The sequence below is a fragment of the Lontra canadensis genome, unplaced genomic scaffold (genome assembly GCF_010015895.1).
Source record: "Lontra canadensis isolate GAN:19392208 unplaced genomic scaffold, GSC_riverotter_1.0 scaffold8, whole genome shotgun sequence".
Taxonomy (NCBI): Eukaryota; Metazoa; Chordata; class Mammalia; order Carnivora; family Mustelidae; genus Lontra; species Lontra canadensis.
This window is the reverse complement of record NW_022631002.1, coordinates 16,193,919-16,217,278: the sequence shown is the minus strand read 5'-3', so window position 1 is coordinate 16,217,278 and position 23,360 is coordinate 16,193,919. Positions and strand designations below refer to the sequence as shown.

The 23,360-nt window shown below is 36.1% G+C and overlaps 1 protein-coding gene across 3 annotated transcripts in view; it reads left to right on the top strand.

Moving 5' to 3' along the window:
• The window catches only part of NFAT5 (nuclear factor of activated T cells 5), a 106,257-nt gene that overhangs the window by 25,489 nt on the left and 57,408 nt on the right, over positions 1 to 23,360 (top strand). For 2 of the 3 annotated variants that reach the window (XM_032854063.1, XM_032854062.1), the window contains one exon: positions 17,746 to 17,871. In XM_032854063.1, the coding sequence (XP_032709954.1) occupies positions 17,746 to 17,871 (126 nt within the window). Of the gene's footprint in view, positions 1 to 17,745; positions 17,872 to 23,360 lie in introns of those variants that run through there. The other variant, XM_032854064.1, reaches the window with a different exon arrangement.

Genomic DNA, 23,360 nt, shown 5'->3' with positions numbered 1-23,360 from the left:
TTTATTTATTTGACAGAGAGAGATCACAAGTAGGCAGAGAGGCAGGCGGCGGGGGCGGGGGGGCAGGCTCCCCACTGAGCAGAGAGCCTAATGTGGGGCTCAGTCCTAAGACCCTGGGATCATGACCAGAGCCGAAGACAGAGGCTTTAACCCACTGGGCCACCCAGGTGCCCCTTTATCTTTATTTTTAATGGCCATATTGTATTTCTTGATATGGATATACCATCATTGCCATCAATTACTCAACCAATTACTTAGGTTTGTCTCTGAATGGAGTCTTTTGAGTGGAATAATTTACTTTTGGAATGTAGTAGTGTTTATACTTGGGATTTTGAAGCTGGGCAGAAAGGTATGGGTATGGGAATGGAGTCACATCCTTTTCCTGCCTGGGTAATTTAGAGATGTAAACCTTTTTAAAATTTCAAAATTAATGGCAATTTTATTTTTTTGTGATGATTCATGAAAATGCCAGGTTTTTTTTGTTTTTGTTTTTGTTTTTTTTTAAGATTTTGTTTATTTATGGGGCGCCTGGGTGGCTCAGTGGGTTATGCCTCTGCCTTCGGCTCAGGTCATGATCCCAGGGTCCTGGGATTGGAGCCCTGCATCGGGCTCTCTGCTCAGCCGAGAGCCTGCTTCTCTCTCTCTCTGCCTGCCTCTCTGCCTACTTGTGATCGCTGTCTGTAAAATAAATAGATAAAATCTTTTTTTAAAAAAATTTTTGTTTATTTATCTGATAGCGCAAGCAGGGGAAGCAGCAGTCAGAGGGAGAGGATCTGATGATCAAGGATCCTGATGTGGATCTCGATCCCAGGACCCTGCAATCATGACCTGAGCCAAAAGCAAATTAACTGACTGAGCCACCCAGGCACCCCAAAATGCCAGGCTTATTTATTTATGTTTGTAAGATTTTATTTATTTCTTTATTTGAGAGAGAGAGAGAACACAAGCAGGAGGAGCTGCCAGAGAGAGGGAGAAACAGGCTCTCCCTGCGTATGGAGCCTGATGCAGGGCTGTATCCCAGGACCCTGGGATCGTGACCTAAGATGGCAGATGCTTAACCCACTGAGCCACCCAGGTGTCTCAAAATGCCAGGTTTAAAAACATTTTTTCTAGTTATATTAGTTCCCCAAATGAATAAACTAGTTTTAGGTTTCCATAGTGTTTTGAATGCTGCAGCCCTGTAATACTCTTACTAAATATAAATAAATGAATTAAACAACAGAGGCTTAGTCAGAATTCTGTTTTCACTGACCAGGTTTATAAAATGTGACTTTTACTGAGTTCTTGTATCTTTCCAGAAGATGTTATAGTTTCACTAATCATCTAAGAAGCAAATTGGAAATGGCATTTGCCAGTGGAATAACTTTAATTCACTTCTAGTACTGTAGCACGGTGGCGTTTTTAACAAAGTGATTTGGAGCATATAGATTAAAAGGGTGTAATCCCCAAACTGGTAGGTATATAGAATAGGGTGAGGAAGGGAAGCAAATTAAAGGAAGGAAATGGTAAATTGAAATTTTAAGTTTATTATTATAAGAAACTATGTCATTTTGTGTACAGTATAAGCATAAAAGATTATTGGAATTTTTTTAAAACATGAAAACTTGTATTTTAACCTGTTTTCATGTTAGAACTTTCTTTCCCCAGATACTGTTTTCAGCTGCAGCTGTTAGTGGGCCGAATGTATCCCAGTCTTCCTAGTTGTTCATTAACCTATTAGCTCTTGACTACTTTAATTTTAAAGTTCAGAAAAATTGGCTACTTGTTAGTTGAAGTGGTTAAGACCTGCAGTTGAAACTATTCTGCTTCTAGTATATCTTACAAATTTGAATTCATTTTAAGCAAAGTATAACTTTAATAGACTGGCCTTACATCATGATAAATAAAAGTAGGATTATATACATTACAGGAGAGTGCTCAAGTAAATAGCTTACACTAGTGTTGTATCATACTTTGCACATAACTTTGTAGAGTGCATTGATACACACTATTTTATTTAGTCTTTTTGACAACTGGAAGGTATTGTTATCATCGCCATATTATATATAATAAAACCAGGGGTGCCTTGGCTGGGTCTGTTGGTGGAGCATGCAACTCTTGATCTTGGGTGGTTAATTTGAGCCTCAGGTTGGGTGTAGAGATTTCTTAAAAAATCAAATCTTTTATTTTTTTAAAGATTTTATTTATTTAATTTGACAGAGAGAGACACAGCGAGAGAGGGAACACAAGCAGGGGGAGTGGGAGAGGAAGAAGCAGGCTTCCTGCTGAGCAGGGAGTCCTATGTGGGGCTCAATCCCAGGACCCTAACGACTGAGTCACCCAGGCACCCCCAAAAATCAAGTCTTTAAAAATATAAAATGAAATAAAACCAAAACCCCAATGATAAAGAGACTTGCCCATGTTGACCCTGTTCATCATTAGAAAAGCTGGGTTAGAAAAAAAAAGTATTCCGACTTCTGATCCATTCCTTTTTTCTTTAATCTCTGCCATGATCATTTGTTGACTGACTACAAATATAATGGTAAAAGGCAAAAATGTGATTCCTATCCTGATTGAGCTTATCTTCTAGTTGGGGAGATAGAGTAGTAAATAATCAATTAAAAATAGTATTCTGAGAGGTGCCTGGGTGGCTCAGTTGGTTGAGCTTCTGACTCTTGGTTTTCCCTAGGGTTATGGCTGGGACATCAGGCTCCATGCTCAGCAGGGAGTCTGCTTGGGATTTTTCTCTTTTCTCCTGCTGCCCCTCCCCACACTGCACACCCTCTCCCCCTCTCTCTCTCAAATAAATCTTTTAAAAAAGTAAAATTCTGGGGCTCCTGGGTGGCTCAGATGGCTAAGCATCTTCCTTCAGCTCAGGTCATGATCTCCAGAGTCTGGGATCGAGCCCTGAGTCAGGCTTCTGGCTACCCTATTGGGGAATCTGCTTCTCCCCCTCCTCCCTCTCCCCTGCTGGTATGCTCTCTCTGTGTCTGTCTTTCTCTTAAATGAATAAATAAAATTTAAAAAAAAATGTTAAATGAGGATCTTCATATATTAGAACATTGTAACTAACTCTGAAACTTCTATTTTTTACATATTTCTAAAATTTTTTATTTACTGGAGAGAGGGAGGAGAGGGAGAAGCAGACTCCCCACTGAGCAGGTATCCTGCCTTGGGGCTCAATCCTAGGACCCTGGGACCTGAGGCAAAGGCAGACACTTAACCCACCTAGCCACCCAGCGGATTTTAAAAGCTTTTTAAAAAGTTGCCTCTGGAAAGGAATCAAGAAAATTACCATCTTTATGATCAAGAAATAATAATATTGATACTCTCTTGTATTAGAACTTACTTCCCCTGAGTCTTAACCTCTTAATTTTTCTATATGATGTAATTAGCTATTTAAACATTAATAGGTATAGAAGGATTTGTTACATGTCTCTTAATCATCTGCTTCTGTAGCGCAGCAACTGGCAAATAGGAATAATTGAATTCTCTTCTACAGCATTTTGAAACCATGCCACTGAAGTCCCTCAACTTTTTACCTCTTCCTCTCAAAAATTTTGGGGCGTCTTCTCATGTTCTACTTTATTTTTCTCTGTCAGTGGAAGAAATGTCCAGTCTTTTTCTAAGGCTCCCCCAACTTCTTGGACTTAATTCCATGACAGTTACTTCATTTTAATATTTTCCATCTCTTCTTTTTCATTATTTTTTTCCATGTTTTTGTTTACTTGTGACAGTAGTTGTCAAACTTTTAAACTATGAGCTCTATGGAGGTACCTCTACATGATAAAATTTTAAAAAATTGTACTTAAAAAAGAAAATGAATTCCTTATGGTAGTATAATCCTATAAAAAGGCCCTGGAAAAAAGTTTTATTTAGTCATTGTTATACTGATCTCAGTTTCTTCGCCACCCAGTTGTTCCTTAACCCTTTGTTAGCATGCAAACATTCTCTAGGAAATTCAGTGAGGATTTTACAATTGTCAAACCCTAATGGCATTTTTCTCAATTAAATCTCTTCTGTATGTCCTCTCTTGGATCTTCAAGACTTTCCTTATTCCTGGCCATTTCCCTTACACTGTATCAGACATACACAGTTTCTTCCTCCACACAATAAAATAAAATAAACCCTTTATTTGGTCCTGTCTCCTTAAGTATTTTTTTCCCTTGTCTTTGGAAGGACTTTGTGAAATAATGGTCTGTATTTCTGCTTACACTGCATTTACTTCCTCACTTCCATTTGGTCTTCAACTCTTTTGCCTTCTGGCTTCTCTCCCCATCACTCCCTTGATACTTCTTTGGCAAAAGTATCAAGAAATACCTTTTGCCACATCAAATAAATGCATTCTTCTGAGTTTTTCCTTACTTGAACTGAATGAGGCATTTTCATTTTTGGCAGTCCACTCCCAAGACTGTTCTTTTTTTGATACTGCACTCACTCTTTAGGCTCTTCTCTGACTGTAGCTTCTTGCCTGGCTTCTTTTCTTGTTCTTATCCTTCTGCCTTTTCATTTTTTATATGGTCTGTCATTAATCTTATATATTCCCACTCCTTCTATTTTCTTGTTCATTCATGCACTCATCAAATGATGTCTGTTTGTGCTGTGCACTGTGCTGTTGCTGAGAGTGAGGACTCACGCAGCCACTGTCCTTGTTATGTAAATAATCTAATAGGAAATACATGTAGATTAGCTGGCAGTTGTGGAACAGCATTTGATAAATATTCTGGTAAAGGAAATATAGAAGGGGCACTTAATTAAGACTGGAATGGTCAGGAAAAGCTTTTTGGGAAGAAGTAGCTGTTGAAAGGGGCTTTGGTGAGGTCAGTGTCTCAGGGAGAAGCAATAGCATTTGCAAAGAAATAAAAGTCAAGGAGTGTTTGGCTGAAGAATTGAAGATCATTGTGTCCTGAGGGTGTAGAGGGAAAGAGGAGAATGAGGAGTGGTAAAGTTGAAGGGTTATAAAATAGGCACTCATTACTGTGTATTCAACAAATATTTAGTGCTCTGTTGTCTTACTTTATAGGTGTACTATCATATAAGTATACATTTTTAAAAAGCTTTTATTTTTTAGTAATCTCTACACCCAACATGAGGCTCAAATTTACAAACTCAATATCAAAAGTTGCAGTTAACAAAGTGAGCCAGTCAGGCACCACGACGTAAGTATACATTTTAATAGCCTAGTTTTCACTTCTGGTGCTATGAACAACCAACACTAGATTTTAGAGGCTGAGTCTATGATAATTGATTACTGCTGTAGACTGGCATTGCCATGGGTTTGTACTAGTTATATTACTAGATCTGACTCAGAATGTTCTAAGACTTTTATTGATAATTCAAGATTTTGGCCACCTGTCTCTGATTTTAAATTATAATCATTCATTAATGTATAATCTATTCCTATTCTCTAAACGTTTAATATACATATGGCCTTACTCTAACTAGATTTTCAGTTCTTTGAGGGCATAGACTACTGTGTCTAATTTCTTTTTTTTTTTTTTAAGATTTTATTTATTTATTTATTTGACAGAGAGATAGAGAGCACAAGTAAGCAGAGCAGCAGGCAGAGGGAGAGAGAGAAGCAGGTTCTCCACTAAGCAGGGATAAGCAGGGAGCCCGACGCGGGGCTCAATCCCAGGACCCTAGAATCCTGACCTGAGCCGAAGGCAGCCGCTTAACCAACTGAGCCACCCAGGCACCCCCTGTGTCTAATTTCTTTGACATCTTCGCTTGTGTTAGAATACAAAAGGTATATTTATGTGTGTCTCTATGTGCAAAGTTTATATGTTTACAAGATTAAAACTCATGTACTTTAAACTTCAAAGGGCTTAACTCAGTGTCTTTTACATAGGGCACATACAATTTTTGTCAAATATTTACTTAGGTAATCTGAAACATCTTCAAATTTATTGAAGGTTGTCAAGTAGAACATGATATTTGTTATTCTTCTTCTCTGAGCAAAGAACATATTGATATCGGTTAAAATTACAATGACATCACTTCTTTTAGCCAAGATAGAGTAATAGGGGCTAGATTTACCCTCCTGCCTGAAGCAACTTAAGAGAGATAAAATGTATGAAATGTTGGTTCTCTTTACGGGTACCATTAGACAGTGAAAGACAGTGACAATGAAAGGGGGTGAAGGGCAAACGAGATGAGCCCTACAAGTGCCCTGACTTACTCCTTGAAGATAGTTTCTAGGCTCTGGTGGTGCAGAAAGGGGCAATCCAGGTAGAGCCCACCCGTCTCCTGAGTTGAGGAGGTAAAGCTAGGAGACTGGGAAAGCCAAGATACCTACAGTTCTCAGGTGGAGTACTGTAAGGGAGGGAAATGAACAAAAAATTCTGAAGATCAGCAGAAGGTCTCCTTTGAATATTCATTTGAGTAGCGATCATTACATGTGTTTTCAAAAACTATGCAAGATTGAGGAAAAACTGACGGATTAGAACAGTGCTCAGAACTCAAAAAAGGTCTGGATATAATGCCCATTTGTACTAATACAAAGTAGAAAGAGACTAGAAAACCTTTTAATTCAGGGGTCATTAGGTAGTGTTAAGAAGGGTCTTGCTTCAGTAGTAAAGAAAAATGAACCCTGGACTGAACAGGCTCTGGTCATGTCTAACAAAGCTTAAAAAAGTAAGAACTAAAAGGATCAAACTGTTTCCAAGTAACTTAATCATATCGCTCCCAAAAGCTCAAGAATATTTATAAGAATGTAAAAACGTCCAGCACACAGCAAGGTAAAGTTCTCAATGTCTGACATCCAATCAGAAATTGCCATGGTACTCTAAAAGTTCGTTTTATTTTATAGAAGATTTCTAGTCATGGAAAGAGGCAGAAAATTACGGTACATAGTGAGAAAAATCAGTAAGTCAGAACTGATCCAGAAATTACTGGTGGCCTCTGTTGTTTGACCATTGTCATTGCACCCATTCTGTTGTTTGCACCCAGGTATTGGCCTCTCCAACACCCATGAGGAAAGAAAATGCAGGCACCCACTGCTGTATCATTTCTGGGTCCCACCATCCACAGCTGGTCTGCCTTCTTTTCTTCATTTTTCAGTCTTCTTATGTGTGTTCTTTAAAAATGTATGTAATGTTCGGATTTTTAGCTGAACTTGCAGGAGTAGAGAAAACTGTGTCTACTCCCATCTTTCCAATAGAGAATGTCTCTGAGACTTCATTTTTGGAGTGAAAACAAACATTCCTTGGTGAATCAATTGATATCCATATGGAAGACAGTGAGCTTTGACTTCAACCTCATAATACAGCAAAACCAATTCTGGTTAGATATAAATATGAAAGGTAAAGCAAAAAGACTTCTAGAAGAAAATATAGAATATCTTCATGTTCTTGGGATATATGCAAAGATTTCTTGAGTAGAACATAAAAATGATTAACCATAAGTGAAAACATTGATAGACTGGACCTCATTAAAATTAAGAACTTTTGTTTATTAAAGATACCATTAAGAGGGTGGAAAGGCAAGGCACATATGGGAGAGGATATTTACAATATGTATATTTGACATAGGGTATGTATTTAGAATACTTAACATACTCCTATAAATTTTTTTTTTTTTAAAAAAGGACAACCCAGGGGCCCCTTGATTGACTCTTGATTTCAGCACAGGTCATAATCTTGGGGTCATGGGATTGGGCCATATTGGGCTCTGTGCTCAGCAAGGAATCGTTGCTGAGCACAGCTTGAATTTCTCTTTCTCCCTCTACACCCCTCCCCCCCCGCCAACACCCCCCCTCACCCCCCTGCCAGCTCATGCTTGGGCTTTCTCTCTCACTCTCTCAAAAAAACAAAACAAAACAAGGACAACCCAATTAAAATACGGGTATAAGATTTGGACTTGAACAGCTGTTTCAAAAAAGAAGATAACCGGGGCGCCTGGGTGGCTTAGTGGGTTAAAGCCTTTGCCTTTCGCTCGGGTCATGATCTCAGGGTTCTGGGATCGAGCCCCACATCAGGCTCTCTGCTCAGTGGGGAGCCTGCTTCCCCTTCTTTCTCTCTGCCTGCCTCTCTGCCTACTTGTGATCTCTGTCTGTCAAATAAATAAATAAAATCTTTTTTAAAAAATGCACATTGTATGATCCTGCCGACTGTAAACCCTTATACAGTAAGTCTGCGATGGAATCCCAGGGCATCTTCATTCAGGAGAAAAAAAAAAATACATATTTCCAAATGCAGTTCTGATATTCCTTGTTGTTACCACTGTCTTAAATTAAGAGGCAGAAGTAATGAACTTGCTCATTTGTTTTTTGCCACTAATGATAGACAGATATTTTTGATCTCTAAACAATCAGCTTACTTCTAAAAGTATGAGATCTGGATATTTTGTTTGTTGATAATCCTTGTGTGGAGTAGAGAGGAAAAAGTGAGCCTTGTTAACTTATTTAGTATTGGCTTGAGGGAGGAAAAAAATTCATGTTGCATGAATACAGAAGAAGAAACTTGATAGGAAAGAACTTTTTTAAATCACTGAAAATGAAGACCCTAAAATATGAAAAATAGTTTTTATCTGTTCATTAAGAAAATGGTAGTTAAAAAAAAAAAGAAAGAAAATGGTAGTTTAGGTGATCATAGGGTAGAAACTAGAAGATGGAATATGGGGAAATAGGGTATTTGGAGTAGAAAATATTGCAGAAAAAATGACTTTTAGTTAAAGTGGTACAATATTCTGGTAGTGATAACAAAGAAAATAAGATAGATTTTTGTTTGTTTTGTTTTCCCTCACTGAGATTTTGGGGATAGAAACAAGAATTAATATCATAAGACTGGGTAGAATCAATCAAGATAGATGATTTGCTCATTCATTCACAATATTCAATCCTTCATTCTAATTGCATAGACAGAAATGCTGGGGAGGAGCACCTGGGTGGCTCAGTCAGTTAGGCAGCTGGCTTCAGCTCAAGTCATGATCCCAGGGTCCTGGGATCAAGTCCCACATTGGGCTCCCTGTTCAGCGGAGAGCCTGCTTCTCCCGCTCCCTCTGTCTGCCACTCTGCCTACTTGTGCTCTCTCTCTGTCAAATAAATAATCTTTAAAAAAAGAAAAGAAATTCTGGGGAAAGGATTTCTCTTTTCAGCCAGCTATTCTCTTCAAGATCTACCTTTAACCAATCTTGGCTATACTAATCATGTCATAACCTAATAGAAATATAATTTCTTCTGTAAAAACTGAGGGTTATGCTGAATATTTTCATCACTTCTACCTAAAGTTCTGTGCTTTTTATGTGAATTTTAGGCTAATCTCACAAAACTATATTCATTCATTCGGTTCATACCATTCTTGGCCGGCTCTCTTCATATTTAATCTCTCCTTTCTTTTTTCATATATCATACCTATGTCTGGTACTGATTGGTTATTTATGTACTTGCAGTCTACCTCACTGGACTATAAGCTATTTGAAAACAGACACAGGTCACTTTAGTGTCTGTACCAATGAACACAAAACGGATTAGTGGTGACAAAATTAGGTTTTACTTTTTTTAAAAACTGAGCTACCTCGTAATGCAAGGTCTATGCAGTGTTATTTCTATATAGACACTACACTGAAGTTAGGAGCTCTGTTTACTATGTTACCGTGCCTGGCACATAATTGGCATTTCAATACTATGCTTAATTAAAAAAATAATACTGTGCTTAATAAATGAGCATATGGGGGGGCGCGGCACCTGGGTGGCTCAGTCACTAAGTGGCTGCCTAAAGCTCAGGTCCTGATCTCCGGGTTCCTGGGATCGAGCCCCGTGTCAGGCTCCCTGCTTGGCAGGAAGCCTGCTTGTCTCTCTCCCACTCCCCCTACTTGTGGTCCCTCTCTTGCCGTGTCTTTCTCTGTTAAATAAATAAAATCTTACAAAAAAACAAATAAGCAAGCAAATCATCATTTATTAACTGTCTTTTCAGGATTAAAAACAATATAGATAAAATATATTAATTCTACTTATTTCTTTTTGATGATAGATTATTATATGCATTGATAAGTACATGGTTATTTTAGTTTAAAAAGGAATAACTAAAATATAAGGTTATATGATATGGTTAGCTGTTAGGCAGTGAAAGAGATGTTTATTCAGTATTGGTTTTGTAAACGTTCAGTTCAATTTTAAGTGTATGTACATTACAGGGTATGGCTCTGATAGCACACACTAGGCTGCAGATAATTTGCTTACGTTTCTTAGACTCTGCACCTGGCTATCTCTTCTCTCTCTCTTACTCTTCTCCATTAATGTTTTCTTCACCCTGTTTTAGCTCTGAAACCCGATGCTACGTACTTCCCCCACTATCTCCATAGATACCCTCCTCACGCAGGTAGGGTTCTGACACCAGCCCTGGGTCCTCCTCATAACCCTCTTTGACTCTGTCCAAACTCCACAGTTCTTAGAGCTCTATTGAAAAAGCATTCTTATAAGATCTTTGAAATTGTAAATAGCCATAAATGTTTTACTCAATAGTTTATGTCATAGATATGACATTGAAAGTCTTATTCCTTCTAGGACAGACTTTACTCATAGCTTCAGTGAATTCAGAATCTAGATAACCAAAATGTTTAGTTAAATAGTATAGTCCATTCTGTATTTCTTTTCTTTTCTTTTTTTTAAGGTTTTATTATTTGAGAGAGAGAGAGCACAAGCAAGGGAACCAGTAGGTAGAAGGAGATGGAGAAGCGAGCTCCCTGGTGAGCAAGGAGCCTGATGTGGGACTGGATCCCAGGACCCTGAGATTATGACCTGAGTGGAAGGCAATTGCTTAACTGGCTGAGCCACCCAGGCATCCTCTATTCTGTATTTCATAAGTGTTTAGAAGTTACTATGAAAATAATTGTGAAGTTTTTAGGTGAAAAATAATATATACTAGAAAAAATGTTATATTAAAATGATTATGGAATTCAAATTAGTTTTCTTATTTCACAATTGATATAATTTGTACTGCTGTATAAATTTAAAATACCTTAAAATACCAGATTGTTTTAGGAAAACAATAATAAAATATATTCAGGAAGAAGTGATATGATTAAGTAAATATGTGACAGCAAACTATTAATTGACTTAAATGAGAAAAATTCATTAAAAAGAGCATCACCTACTAGCTATTCATAACTTCATAATCTTTTAGAAACCAAATATCCAAGTAGACTTGCTGCCCGTACATTTTTCCCGTGGAGATGCCAAGTATGATGACTGTCAAGCCTGAACAGAATGAATGTTGTCTCTCTTCAATGCAGAACTGTGGTGGCACAGTGGAGGTGCCAGGCATTTTGTTGTAGAATGTCTGACATGAAACCATAGCCGTGGGATTCACTGGCTTTTTGAGATAGTTAATAGAGGGATGGAAGGTTAAGGCAATTAGTTCCCAAGCCATTTGCAAGGAGTTTTTGAAAGTCTTTTAATTCTGAGGTGCTATACTAGCTTTGTATTTACCCAATTTTTAAAATAAGGTACAAATGTTTATAAATGGATTTTTCAGTATTATAGTATTTGCATCTGATATAGGGAGCAGTCATTATTTGAATAACTAATACCTGTGCTGAATCATTAGTTTATTTTTTGTTAAATTTTAAAGCATTCCCAGAACAAAGTAATACCTTTTTTACCACAGGTATTTTCATTTATGGCTGCTTGCTTGATAGTTACAAAGAAACTATTTCTAATTTATTTCCTTTCCTCCTGTCTTTTTAGCATTCATCTCTGCATGCAGTTAAGTCTGTAGTACTAGTTGTGTACAACTTTTATTTATTTTGTTACCTGTAAGTAAGAAAGCTTTCAGAAAAGTCCTAAAAAGTAAGTGGGCTCTCTGACAAATTTGGTCTTTAGTTTCTGACCCTAATGCAGTTGAACATTGAATGCTAGCTGTCAGGTCAAGAAAGGTTAGGTAAGGGGCGCCTGGGTGGCTCAGTGGGTTAAAGCCTCTGCTTTTGGCTCAGGTCATGATCCCAGGGTCATGGGATTGAGCCCCGCATTGGGCTCTCTGCTCAGCGGGGAGCCTGCTTCCTCCTCTCTCTCTCTGCCTGCTTCTCTGCCTACTTGTGATCTCCCTCTGTCAAATAAATAAATAAAATCTTTAAAAAAAAAAAAAAGGTTAGGCAAGGACACAAATTCCAACAAAGGACTGATAAGTTGCAGAGTTCTCTTTAGCAGATCATCTTATAGCAACTCTTTGAAGCTACACACTATCCATGCATAATCTTAATTTTTTTTGTATTTACTGATTTCTTGTATTTTTTGTAAGAGAACATCTGTGAGCCCACTGTCCATCCCAGTTTATTTCAGTTCCTCCTCTGTCCTGTCTCCTTTCTCCCCATCAAAGGAAACCTTTGTCCTAATGAACTTTACATTTATCGTTCCTTTCTTTTCTTGTATCATGTTTGTTTTTCATTTTTTACTGTTGCACAGTGTTCAGAGTCTTTATTTGTAAAACCTACCTCACAGGATTGTTTTGCAATTAAGTTAAAATGTATATAATGAGCTTTCCACAGTGCCAGAGCCATCCCCAAAAACTTCATAAATGGTAATTGTATTATTAATATTATTTTACTGAGAGAGAGCAAGAAAAGCATGCCTTTTTTCAAGAGTTTTCTGTGTTTTATCTCCCTAGATCCTTTCTAGGGAAGGTGAGAGAGTGTGAGGGTTTGAAGTCTTTTCACTTTTTCTTGGGACTGAGCAACTTGCAGAATGATACAGTAGAAAATGGAATTTGGATTATCAGCGGTTAGGGAACATTTTTCCCAACTGAGAAAATTAAAAAAAAAAAATAAGCTGCACCATCAAGTTACCAACTTTTCCCTTCTCTTTCACTGCATTGTGCCCTCAGGATACGATTTCTGCCTACTTTGAGTTTGACGCAGTATAGTGAAACAACTCAAAGCCAGTGTTGAAGAATAAAAGACCAAATTGACCCAGAAAATAATCAGTGACATAAATGGATCAATTAGAGTTTACTGAATGACCAAGCAAACAAACCAGCCAGTCAGCCCATTTTTACATTGTTCTCCTTAACACCCAACACTGGGAAACATTGGTTTGCTTTCAGTATCTGAAAATAATTCAATTCCTCCATTTCTTCCTTCCTTCTAATGGCCCTAGGCTCTACAGTATAGCACCAAGGTAAGACAAACTCCTGATCTTCTGAGCTTGTTTCCCTTTCTGCCTAGTTTTCATACACTTTTTCATATATTTATGTTAATAATTTCTGTTAACAGGGGCGCCTGGGTGGCTCAGTGGGCTAAAGCCTCTGCCTTAGGCTCAGGTCATGATCTCAGGGTCCTGGGATTGAGCCCCGCATTGGACTCTGCTCAGCAGGGAGCCTGCTTCCTTCTCTCTCTCTCTCCCTGCCTCTCTGCCTACTTGTGATCTCTTTCTGTCAAATAAATAAATAAAATCTTTAAAAAAAAATTTTCTGTTAATAAAGTTATTTGTTACAAGTAATGAATAACAAAAGTTACTAATAACAAAGTTATTTGTATTGTTACACATAACAAAGTTGTTTTTTTATTTATAAAGTTATTTCATACCTGTCCTAATTCTACCACAGGGATATTTAAGCAGTGCACTTACTTGGGATTTTGGTCAACTGAAATTCATAATGAACCGTTAAGTGAGTTGGTTAAACATTAATGCATAAATTATTAGCAACATAAATAGAAAACATAGATAAGACGATAGTCACTTCAATCCTGGCTGACCAGGGAAAGAATTCCTTAGAAAACAGTGCCTGGCTGGCTTAGTTGGTGGAGCAGGGGACTCTTGACCTTGGTGTTGTGAGTTCAAGCCCCATGCTGGGCATAGAGTTTACTTAAAATAAAGGGGCACCCGGGTGGCTTAGTCAGTTGAGCATCCAACTCTTGATCTTGGTTCAGGTCTTGATCTCATAATCATGAGTTTGAGCCCCACATTGGGCTCCACACCCAGTATGGAGCCTATTTAAAATAAGAAAAAGAAAAGAAAAAAGAAAAGCAAAATTATTTGTCAATTAAAAAAAAGAGAAAGTGCCTTTCAGTACATTGTACAGGAACAATTTTTACCAACTGTTAAATTAATTCTAACTAAATTTCACTTATTCCTTTGGGTAGATATTCCGGTGTGGTATGGTCTGTGATGAATTATGATGCACAATATATCTCTCTTAAGCCTATGTTATTTGCAAATTTGATCTCTTTAAGTTATTGATGTAGTAACCACCTCCTTCCAGGTTGAACCCATACATTTTTGGGTGCTGTTGCTCAGCGTCATCTGTTTTATTAAGCCTACCTTTCTTCATCGTGGTTATGAGAACTTTGTAAGATTTTTGTCAGATATTTTACTGAATTTAGGATAACTATATCTGTGGCATTTTCCTGACCTCTAATAGAAGAGCCTTAAAAAAGCAAATTAGATTAGTGTGCAGCTTGGCCTTCATAATTTCACTTTTCACAAATAGGAGCTATGTGAATAGATATTTTTATCCAGAGGTTTATTAGGAACAGTGAGAGACATATATTGCTCTTGTGCAGTTTCACTTGTACTTGTTCTATTTCTTTCTCTCTCTTTCTTTCTGGAAACATCTTTACTGATGTATAATTTACATATCATGAAATTAACTCATTTAAAATATACAAATTCAGTAGTGGTTAGTTTACAGAGTTGTGTAACTGTTACCATAATCCAATTTTAGAACATTTTTACTATCCCAAAAAGAAAACTTGCGTCCATTCTCACTCTCTTCTTTTAAAAAAAAAGAAAGAAATCTAGAAGTGATTTTACTTTTGTTTTCTAATGAAGTGTTTCCTCAAGAAACTGCCTTTCCATTATGGATTTCCTGGTCTTGGTCTTCATATTATGTGCTTATAAACCTAGAATTTCATTCCTTCCTTATTTAACTAGTTTAAAAGATAACACAAGGAAAATAGATGAAATGTCTTAACATGAAGTGGTTAGTACCAGCTTAGGACTATTTTTCAATTTCGTGGATTTATTTTTTTATTTTATTTATTTTTAAAGATTTTATTTATTTATTTGACAGAGATAACACAGCGAGAGAGGGAACACAAGCAGGGGAAGGGGGGAGGGAGAAGCAGGCTTCCCACTGAACAGGGAGCCCAATGTAGGACTCGATCCCTGGGCCCTGGGATCATGACCTGAGCCAAAGGCAGGCACTTAATGACTGAGCCACCCAGGTGCTCCTCAATTTCGTGGATTTTAAAGTATCTATGATCTTGTTCAGGAGTTCTTTCATTGGGTAGTGGATACTGTAAAACTGTAATTTGGATTGAATTTAGGAGTAAATGACTTTAGTATTAACAGCATAATTTACATTCCTTGAATCTTTTTATGTCTTATGGGAAGCAGATTTAAGAGTAAGGCCAGTATATGTGGTTGGGTTGTACAAGTACAGCTTGGGGAGAGTTTCTTCAAGATAATGGGGTAAAAGAAAAATTTAAATGAGGATTTAAGTCTTAGATTGTTTGGAGTAACAGAGCCAACCCAGTTATGTTTGAAATCAGAGCCTATAATGGTAATGACTGTATTAAATGCTTCTTCCCTTGGGTAGATATGATAAAATTTCTGACTTCTTTAATTTCCAAACACTTGAGTCAGTTAATCAGAAAATACCTTTGATGAAGGAATGAGTCCATGCTTCCTACACCTTCTACTTCCCCTTGCATGTTACTTTGTTTGTTTTGGGGGGTAGATTGTGCGGAGAGCTAAGATATAATAAGTTCTAATATTTAATTACTTTACAGTGTATTTTTATTAACATTGCTTTTATACCTCTCATATAGATTCAATTTTATACGCTTCTTTGGGAAAGGTAGAGTGTTTCAGCCCACACAGTTTTGTTTTGTTTTGACTTATTTAATAACTAAAGAAGTGGAGAAATACTTCCTCAACTAGTAAAGTGCTGTCAGTGATGGGCTATTACTAGGACTTTTTTTTTTTTTCCTGATGGAAATATATTTTGATAGATCCTTTCTCTTTTCATCTAAGCTGTTTTTATTTTCATATTTCCTTTTGGTTTGTTTGGAGAAAAAGGAAGGACTTGAGTATGTTTCTCTTTTATGCATAAGGAAGTCTTCTTCTCAGCATGTATTGAGACAGATTATTGTTTTAAAACCAATATCCTATGATAGTGGCATTTCTGTTTTAATTAGGTTCTTCAAGTGTTAGGTATTAGAGTTTTTCAAAAGACAATTTTCAGTTGATTCTGTGCTGCGAGTAAAGATCATTTAATTGTAAAACTTCTAGTTTTAGCTTTCTTTCAGGCCATTCTTCTTACACCTATCCATGTCAAAGTTGGTATACATAATTCAAAGATTAATTGGAAGGATCAAAGTATGTATATATTCAGTGATCAGTAAACTAAAAGTATTGTTCGTTATCAAGGATAAAATGTCTTAGAGAGCTACCTTTGTTTTTTAATCCCTCATGCAAATGATTAATAGTCTTTTTTATTTGTTGGAGTGTTGGCTTTCTTGGAATACTGGGCAAGTTCCTTAAACTCTATGTCTCCATTCTTTTGAAAATGAGTATATGATTCTAAGTGGTCATTAGAAGTTCCTTCCAACATTGATTCTACCACCTTTACAAGATATTTTGAGAATTAATTTGTGCCCCAAACCATACAATAATAACTATAAAAGAATTTTTTAAAAAAAGATTTTATTTATTTATTTGACAGAGAGAGAGATCACAAGTAGGCAGAGAAGCAGGCAGGGAGAGAGAGGAGGAAGAAAGCTCCCTGCCAAGCAGAGAGCCCAATGTAGGGCTCGATCCCAGGACCCTGAGACCATGACCGGAGCTGAAGGCAGAGGCTTAACGCACTGAACCACCCAGGTGCTCCGTATAAATGAATTTTTAAAATAGTAGATATAGACATAAATTTATGGACAGTGATTATAAAGTACCTTAAAAAGATATATGAACACAATAAAAGATAGGGATGCCTGGGTGGCTCAATTGGTTAAGCGTCTGCCTCCAGCTCAGGTCATGATCCCAGGGTCCTTGGATAGAGGTATCCATCTTACCGCATTGGTCTCCTTGCTCAGCAGGGAGCCTGCTTCTCCCACTGCCTGACACTCCCCCTGCTTGCGCTTTCTCTCCTTTCTCTCTCTCTCTCTGACAAACAAATAAATAAAATCTTAAAAAAACAAACATAGAAGTAATTATATTCTAATTTAGGCATTTATCCTTTCTGATTTAAGAGTATCCTATACTTGTGCCTTTCTAGAGTTTGGAGATAGCTCAGAATAAAAATATAATATTTCCTTGAGCTATGACATTCCTTGTTTAGCTTTTTGGGGGAGAGAAAAATGCATTATGATAGTGAATTAAACTATTTGCTTTAAGGTGCTAGGTAGAAGAGTAAGGCTAGACTAGTGGTCTCATTGGAGAAGCCATTTTAAAGCTGATAAGAGTATGATAAGTTACACTTTTATTATTACACAGAAAGAGATTGTACATTTTGGGTTATTTGACATTTCTTATATTTTGTCTGAGTTTATTCAGTTCTAAAAGTTAATAGCCTTAGCATCTTTAATATAAAGGAAGAGACCAAGAAGAAAACAGGGGACAGAACTAATGGAAAAATCACTCTTCAGTAAAATTGAATAATAAAAAAAAATTGCTAATAATTCTTTACAACAGAAGTTATATGGAGTTCTTTTTACGTGTGTGTGTGAATAATATAGTTTTCTTCCTGAGTGAAAAGACCTATTAATTTCATGTTTATGTATTAGGTTACTGACTTACACTCTTTTAAAATTTTTTTCTCCTTCCTCCTACAGAATCTGTCTATGATCTTCTCCCAAAGGAGTTACAGTTACCTCCATCTAGAGAAACATCTGTAGCATCAATGAGTCAGACAAGTGGTGGTGAGGCAGGCTCGCCTCCTCCAGCTGTAGTTGCTGCTGGTATGCATTTCATTTTATTTTATTAAAGAAAACTAGTGTATTATCTGGCCAACATGAACAGTGCTGGCAAAGTTCATATCAAAAAGAGTGTGATTTGAGGGTTTTTTTAAAGAGGTTTAAAAATATACTTTTAACCTTAAAATATTTCAATATACATTTCTTGATATTCTTATTTCTTAAAATTTCACATTGGCACAACTGTTAGTGCTATTTATTTTCTAGGAGCTTATCTTCAGCTGTGGAAATAAGCTTGAAGCTCTTTTGTTGACTGCACATAAAAAAGTTACATACCAAGCTATGAATAGAAAATTACATCTGAGTCCCTATTTAATTATTTTTTTTTTAAATTTGCTGAAAGAGAAAAATGCTTTATTTTGTATAATCTGAAAAAGGACTCAAATACTCAAGTCTCTTTTCTGTTTGTAGTGTGTCATTATAACCTTTTCCCTACATTTAAAAATATGTGACTTTAGATTTCTTTTAAAGTCAGTTGAAAGTAATGGAAGATTTGAATGTAATATTTATGTAAAGACATTTTGTAATATCAGTGAAAAAATATGGAAAATAATGTTTGAAGTTTATCAAGTTAATTTTTGCTCAGCTCTCAAATCATACACTTTGTATAAAATTGGTTCCATTTTTTAATGAACCAGAATAAAAGATTGATGGATAAACTAATAGAAAAAAGTCTTGATTGTTGATAAATTAATGAGTGCATTCGGTAATATTAGATTGCCCAACTGTATTTATTTTTTTTAGTTGGGTTTTAAACACTGCTAAGTATGTTCGGTTTAAAAAAGAAAAGGACAAAAATTATACTCTGAAGTTTTATCCTTCTAAGTAGAGGTTTCTTATCCAATGATACCTCTCATCTTTTAAATGGTACTTAAAATCCATCACAGTGTTGTTTTTAGTAAATTCATTTTATTTCAAAAAGAACAGTGAAGTGGAAGGTTGTGGTTTAAATAAGGATTTGGTACTGTACTAGAACTTCATATATTTTTCTTGTATGCATTAACCAATGTACCATTAACCCTGTGTACGGATCTTTTCCCTGAGCTATGTACTCAGTATGCAGCCTTCCTGATTGAGGGCAGGAAAACTTTAAACATAGCAAAGAAACTTATCAGCCCTGCTCACTGTTCATGTGTTGCCAGACATTTTCTAACAGATTCTGTGGATTTAACTGTGATTTTTTTAGTAATCAAATTGGTAAGAAGACCTGGTTTTACTTTATATCCACTGGGTTCTAAAATGTCCCTGAATATTTTTTCTGGAATTTAAAATTTTAAATATTGTTTACAAATTGTATCAAATGATAAAATAAGAAAAAAAAAAAAAGATTTTTAATGAAATATTTCACTTTAAATCCACAAGTAGAAATTGACTAACTGATTTCTTTTGTATCTTTTGAGATTATTTTTTATAGACTTATTGAATCTATATAGAACTAAAAGTCTGTTTCTTCTGTGCTTTTTAACATCTGTTGACAGTAGATCCAGTTCCTTTTAAAAGCTGAAAAAATGTCAGCGAGGTTTGGAAAAGAACTCTTCCTTTTAAAATAATACCAAACTCAATTTCAAGTTTGTATATATAGATATTGAAAGTTCTTGAATTTGGGTCACTAATAGAATGTTGATCCTCCCTCCTTCCCTCTGTTTATTTGAGAAAATCCTCTCCAGATAAGTTAGATTGAAAGACATGAGTTGAAAAATCATGAAAATAAGAGAATTGACCAAAGGAAGTATTCTGAAGTAATTAATTCTGACTAGATTGAGAAGTTACTGACATTCTAAAGAAGGTGAAGAGTGTAAGGAGGTAACATTATATTCACATACAGAAAGTTTCTGTGATCTAAAACCAAGTCATTTGTAATTTTTTTTACTTAAATTTACTTTTAGTAACCAATATAATCTTATTCTAGGATTCTGTCTTATTAGTAGAATAGTGTTTGTCATATAACATTATAGGTAAGAGAGTTTAAGTTACAGAATATTATAGGGAAATCAATTAGTAGGTATCTTTATAGTATTGCTTTTTTATTTGATATATGAATATCTTCAGTGATATAACTATCAAAAGGTTTTGGAGTAAATTGCCAGTTATTCAGTGTTTCCTGGCCAAAAGACATGATGTCTAGGGAAAGGCACATTAATTTAGACTTCTGTGAGTTTTATTCTTAATATATACATTTGCTGTTTAAATATGAAATGCATAAAAATGATGACTCTTGATGTAGTTAATTCTTCAGAGTTTTGAAGGAGCCGGATTGGCTGCTATCAGGTATGAGGGCCTGGTGGGAACAGACTTCTAGTTCTGCTATAAAGGTTTGTGTTTCACAAGTTCTAAATCAATTTAAATTTGAAAATTTAGAGGCTGGGCATATAGGTTTTCATGTACAGTCTTTATTAATTATTTAAAATGTGTTTCTCAGATTCACCAATCTAGATTTTTTTCCCTTCACGTATTACTAAGGGAATGAGTAAACATGATGCTGCTAATCCACAATTCAGAATATTGGATAAAAGAGTATCTCAAACCTTTTTCTGCCTCTGCACTATTCACACTTTTTCATACTCCCATCAGTAACATCATTTTATCGGGTAAGTTCCAAGTTGGGGCTGGGGGAAAGAGGGCTTACTTCTACACAACTCCTCCCCTCTCCACAGGCCAAGTGTCAAAATGTGGGAGATAAGTTGAGAATCACCAGTCTGAAATTTGTACTCCTTCTCATTTTTTGAAGACCTCTGCTTTTGTCCCATTAGAAGGGTAGTTAAAAGTTTGAGGTTTAGAAAGGTAGTTAAGAGTTTGAGGTTCAGTATTTGAATGAATAAGTTTTAGAAGCAAAGACCTTCAGAACAGTATTGTAGGTTCTCTGTAGTTAAGAAAGGGGCCATTTTCCTAACACAAGAAAGTTATCCAAATGAATTAATGGCATTTTTGGCAAAATAAGGAGTTGCTCAAGAAATGTATATTGTGAAAGGATTCTTTTTGTTTGTTTTTTTTGGGGGGGGGTGGGAATCGTATAGTTTAGGTTAAAAGAACTAAAATGCAAGTATTATTTAAGAAGAACTAACACAAACAGTTACACCCGAGTTTGGGCAGTTTTTGTGAAGAGATAAGGCAGGCATTTTTCTTAAATAACAGCTTTATTGATAAATAGCTTGTATAACCAATCACGTATTTTTAAAAATCTACTTATTGGGGTGCCTGGATGGCTCAGTGGGTTAAAGCCTCTGCCTTCAGCTCAGGTCATGATCCCAGGATCCTGGGATCGAGCCCTGCATGGGGCTCTCTGCTCAGCATGGAGCCTGCTTCCTCCTCTCTCTCTGCCTGCCTCTCTGCCTACTTGTGATCTCTGTCTGTCAAATAAATAAATAAAATCTTAAAAAAAAAATAAAAATCTACTTATATGTTTATAGTTCTTCATCCTTAGATATACCTCATTTAATTAAAATAAGAAGTCTTCAGGTGCCTGAGTGGCTCAGTGGGTTAAGCCTCTGCGTTCGGCTCAGGTCATGATCTCAAGGTCCTGGAATCCAGCCCCGCATCAGGCTGTCTGCTCAGCAGGGAGCCTGCTCCCTGACCCCCACCTCCGCCTGCCTCTCTGCCTACTTGTGATCTTTCTCTCTGTCAGATAAATCAGTCTCAGGATACTGATCCTTGTGCACTTTTTAACCTGTACAGGTATACACACAGATTAAGCATGTATAATAGAAATACCTGTTGAATATCTCCACTAGTTATATCACTGGAGGTTTTTAAAGGCTGTAATTTTAGTTTATAACTTTCTGTGAAGTGATCCATTTAATAAACTTTTCCATTGGAAGAGAGAAACCTATTAAATAGTGCTTTGAATTTTATGCCACAGCAGTTAGTAAATCACAAGTAGCTAACAGGTATTGTCTATACTGAAATAACTTAATTGAGTCTTATTTATATTGGAGGAGAGGATCCAAGAGAGCTACATTAATGTCCTGTTATCAAAGAACAGCTATGCTTTCATGTGTTTTAGACATCTTAATCATCTAATAAAATCATAAGAATTTCTAAACCATCCATAACAACAGAGCAGTACAAAAAAATGAGTTGAAGAAAATGTAAGTTACCATTTTTGAGTTCCTACTGCATAACAGAAGTTGTGCTAGACAGTTCGCATATCATCATATCTCAGTTCTTCCAGGGACGAGAGACCTTTCTTCTTTCCTGCTGGGGTCTAAGTTTTTTCTTCTTGCCTTTGTACTTCAGGGAATCGTGTGCAATTATTTCACTTAGATAACAGTAGTTCCTGGACAAAGCAGTGCGTAAGATATTGAGTTGGAAAAACCATCTACCCTTTAATTCTGCAGGTTTCAAGATCTGTAAAATTGGAATATGATTTCTAGGAGAACATTAAGTTTTAATAACAGTGATTCACAGCAACAGAATTACATAGTCCATTGAATTTATTATAGTTTATTTACTAGTGCTAGAAAGTATTTACAGTTATATAATTTGTATTTTCTTGAGTTGAATACATTTTGAGGAGCAAATTTACTTTTGATTGTTGTCCTAGGTTAACTAGGTAAACATATCTCAGAATTTTGGCCATTTATGTAATAGACTACTCTTAAAATTAAACCCAAAGCTCATTAGCAGGAAAGGTGATTCACCTATGTAACCTGTGTATTGATATTGTGAGCTAAAATGTGAGTTGATCTTGGTTATTCCATTTGGCTATTTCTACTTTTTCTAGAAAACTGGACCACTTCCAGAGGGAAGTCAGATTCTAGTTACAAAAAAGTTGCAAGTAGATTTAAAAATTCTACGCATTCTTTTACTGAAATTATATTATAAATCTAAAGGTATACATTTATACATATAGAAATATGTATGTATATATAGATTTATGTAAACATCACATTATTAAAATGAAAAGCTTTAGCAAACTTGGGACATACTGATTAATTCAGAAACAAGTAAGAATTCAGGAGGCTATCTGTATTATAATCTACCATTGACAAAAAATACACATGCCTGTTGATTTATTCCTTAAATGTTTGCCTTTCTATTGTCCTCCTGATAATTTTTAGAACAACTTTATAAATATTTTGATTTATCCTGTTTCTGATGGAAAAAGCACATTTTTATATTACCTGGGTCTGTAGATTAGCATTTTAAAACTGTTCAGTGGTTCTCAACCTTCAATGGACAAAATACATACACAAAATAGTTTCTATTTTTATATGTTTTGTACAATTTCACATTAATAAATTATTGGACAGAAGTGGGCTTACTTTCTTATATCACCAGTAGGTTAATATCATAAGTAAAAGGTGTGGCCATACCAATTGCCATAAGTAATTTTTTTATAACAATTAGTTGTATAGAGGTGCCTGGGTGGTTCAGTCTGTTAAGGTTAAGTGTTTGGCTTCAACTCAGGTTCTGATCTCAGAGTCCTGTGATCGATTGGGCCCTGTATCAGGCTCCATGCTCAGTAGGGGAGTGTG